This window comes from Micropterus salmoides, unplaced genomic scaffold, assembly GCF_014851395.1.
Source record: "Micropterus salmoides isolate LMB-PRFRI ecotype aquatic unplaced genomic scaffold, ASM1485139v1 Ms_hic_scaffold_3098, whole genome shotgun sequence".
Lineage (NCBI taxonomy): Eukaryota > Metazoa > Chordata > Actinopteri > Centrarchiformes > Centrarchidae > Micropterus > Micropterus salmoides.
This window is the reverse complement of record NW_024042371.1, coordinates 136-2818: the sequence shown is the minus strand read 5'-3', so window position 1 is coordinate 2818 and position 2683 is coordinate 136. Positions and strand designations below refer to the sequence as shown.

Here is a 2683-nt window from a genome sequence, read left to right as displayed (position 1 = left end):
TTTAATGCAGTGATTCTTTCCTTGTGTGCCTGCTAGATATCAAAAAGATGCAGAAAAACTACACTTCAAGAAGTGGATGAAGAGTTAAATGCTAGCAAGAGTGCAAAGTGCGTGCTTGTCCGGGTAGAAAACAGCTTTAACAAAGGATCAAGCAGGAAGATAAGAAGATACAAGACAAGAGAGAAGACATAGGCTAAAAGGAAGCAAGGAAACAAACTGAAGAGAAACAAGACCGGAGAGTGAAAAAGAACAAAGACGAACAAAGAAAACTGTTGAGGAACAAAGGTCAGAGAAGGCAAAATTGGCAACAGAACAGAGAGAGAAGAGTAAAGAAACACCACCATGTCCCACCGGCTGTTTGAGGGGAAGGCTCATGCCTCCATCTACCAAAAGTATCGATTTACTCCTCCAGATGAGGTCAAGAACTATATTCTTCAGTATCTAAACAAAAGGGTACGCTATGGCAACATGTACTGTAAATATACAGTACTTTGTGTTTAATAGTGTACATAACGCACTTTAATATGGCATTCTGAGTAAATGAAGCAGAAATCTGCAACAGTCAACATAATTGACAAAAAATCTCTGCATATCTGTTAACACCCACAGAAGGAAGAGCCACATGTGCTGGCAGTGGATCTGGGATGTGGGACAGGTCAGAATTCCCGGCTAATGGCACCGTACTTCCAGGAAGTGGTGGGCATTGACATTAGCGAGTGTCAACTGGAGGAGGCCAGAGCTGTGCCAGGGTTTCCTAACGTCACATACAGGTAGGAGTGTGTGTTTGTTACTCTGTATGTGTGGGCGAAACTTTTACATGATAACGTTCCAGAAGTATTTGGAGAGTGTCTTGTCTGTTGCACCTGCAGGAAGGGGGTAGCAGAGGTCCTTCCTTTTCCAGATGGCTCAGTAGACTTGCTGACAGCAGCGTCAGCAGCCCACTGGTTTGATCAGTCGAGGTTCCTAGTTGAGGCAAGTCGGGTTTTAAAACCCCGGGGTTGCATGGCTCTGCTGGGCTTCTGTGACTCTAACACCAGACTTCACTACCAGAACTGTGGAGAAAGACTCACTCACATCTATGAAGAGGTGGGTGTAGATTTAATTTAATGGGAGTCGTGTTGAACCTATCAGCAGTGCAATGCTTTGTTGACACAGAGTGGCAGTATCAGCTCTAAACTTGGGAGCTAAAACACACTAAAAAGTTGGGCTAAATAAATATCATAGTTCAACAATTAAAAAAAGAAATACCACAATTTATCTCTCAGTTTTTCGATGCTGGTGTCAAGCTGGTGGTCAGCTTAGTTTAGCATAAAAACAGGAAGCAGGGGGAAACACCTAGCCTTCTGTCCAAATTTCAAAAATCAACCTATACCATAATATGTATGTATATATGTATCGTTTGTTTTATTTGTACAAACAGACAGACACAAAATACATGCTTTACAAAGTCAATGCATAATGAAAGAGTTAAACATTTCTATAAATTCACTTCCAGGTGAAGCTGGCGCTGTTGCCACACACTAGCAATCAAGTAGCTGTATCTGAGGGTAAGCTGGAAGAGATCTACTCAGCCATCCCTTTTCCAGACAAAGAGAGGTATTACCACACAAACCCTTCCTGTACCTAATCAAACATTAAACACACCTCTGTGATATCTAAATACAATACAGTTGCCTGCTGGCCCTTTAAAGACAGATACAGGATTAAACCTGAGTTAGCTATGTTGGAGAAACTAACAAGAGTCAAATTAAAGTCCAGAGCCACTCCCGCAAAACACATTTTCAAGCACAGTGGGTGCACGGGCAGGGCATGGAGAAGGATAGTGTAAGTAGAATTTTGCGCCCCTTTTTGTCAAAGACAGGATTAGTGCAAAGCTGAAATCATAATCTAACCTTTTTTTGTGTGTGTGTTTGTTTCAGATTTATGTAAAAAAGAACATCCGACAAGAAAATTGAATCAAGTAGACAAATCAAAGTGATTAGAATAACACAATAAAAAAATGTATTACAGCCCAAGACTTTTTAACTCTTGTCAATGTCCATTACATATTCGAAAAGGAGTGGGAAGACGAAAAAAAATGATTTTATCCCACCCCCTATCCACAAATCAAAAGCTTACATATAATCGACCGGCGTTCCAAATATTTACACATCTACTTTGTCATACCCCAAAGCAATTCAAAATGTACATCAATTATTTAAACAAGAAAAAAAATTAATAGGAAAGAATAAATTATATATTTCAGCAGCTCAGAAAAAAATGAAGTAATAATAACAACACAATGAAACTGAAGATAATTACTAGCCCCAAAACACTCTGTGATTATTCACTCCCTTCTTCATCCCTGTAACCATTGAAAACCATATCTTTATACCTGATTTTAAACTGATTTATGTTTGGACATTGCTTTAGTTCCTCATTGAGACTGTACCGTAGCTTTACTCCAGAGCTTGAAATACAACAACTTTTCCTGGTTGTCCGTATCCTGTTTGTTTTGAAGAAATCTGTGAATTTTAATCATTTTGACTGTAAGAATAATGAGTGTGATCCCTATACGCAGCGTTGTGAATAATTCCTATTGATCTTTTTTTGGAGAACAGAGAATGAATGTAATGAACTTTTGCAGTTTTGTCCCCAGATCTTAAAGTAAATTAAATATGGTAAAACTAGTGAAAAGTACAAC

The 2683-nt window shown here is 39.0% G+C and overlaps 1 protein-coding gene across 1 annotated transcript; it reads left to right on the top strand.

The window, feature by feature from the left end:
• The first annotated feature begins 6 nt into the window (after positions 1–6).
• On the top strand, positions 7–2017 carry LOC119884027 (ubiquinone/menaquinone biosynthesis C-methyltransferase UbiE-like). Its single transcript, XM_038694501.1, is given in 4 exon segments — positions 7–453; positions 610–770; positions 870–1086; positions 1496–2017. Coding segments are annotated over 4 exon segments (822 nt in total). The 5' UTR covers positions 7–342; the 3' UTR covers positions 1829–2017.
• Positions 2018–2683: the final 666 nt, after the last annotated feature.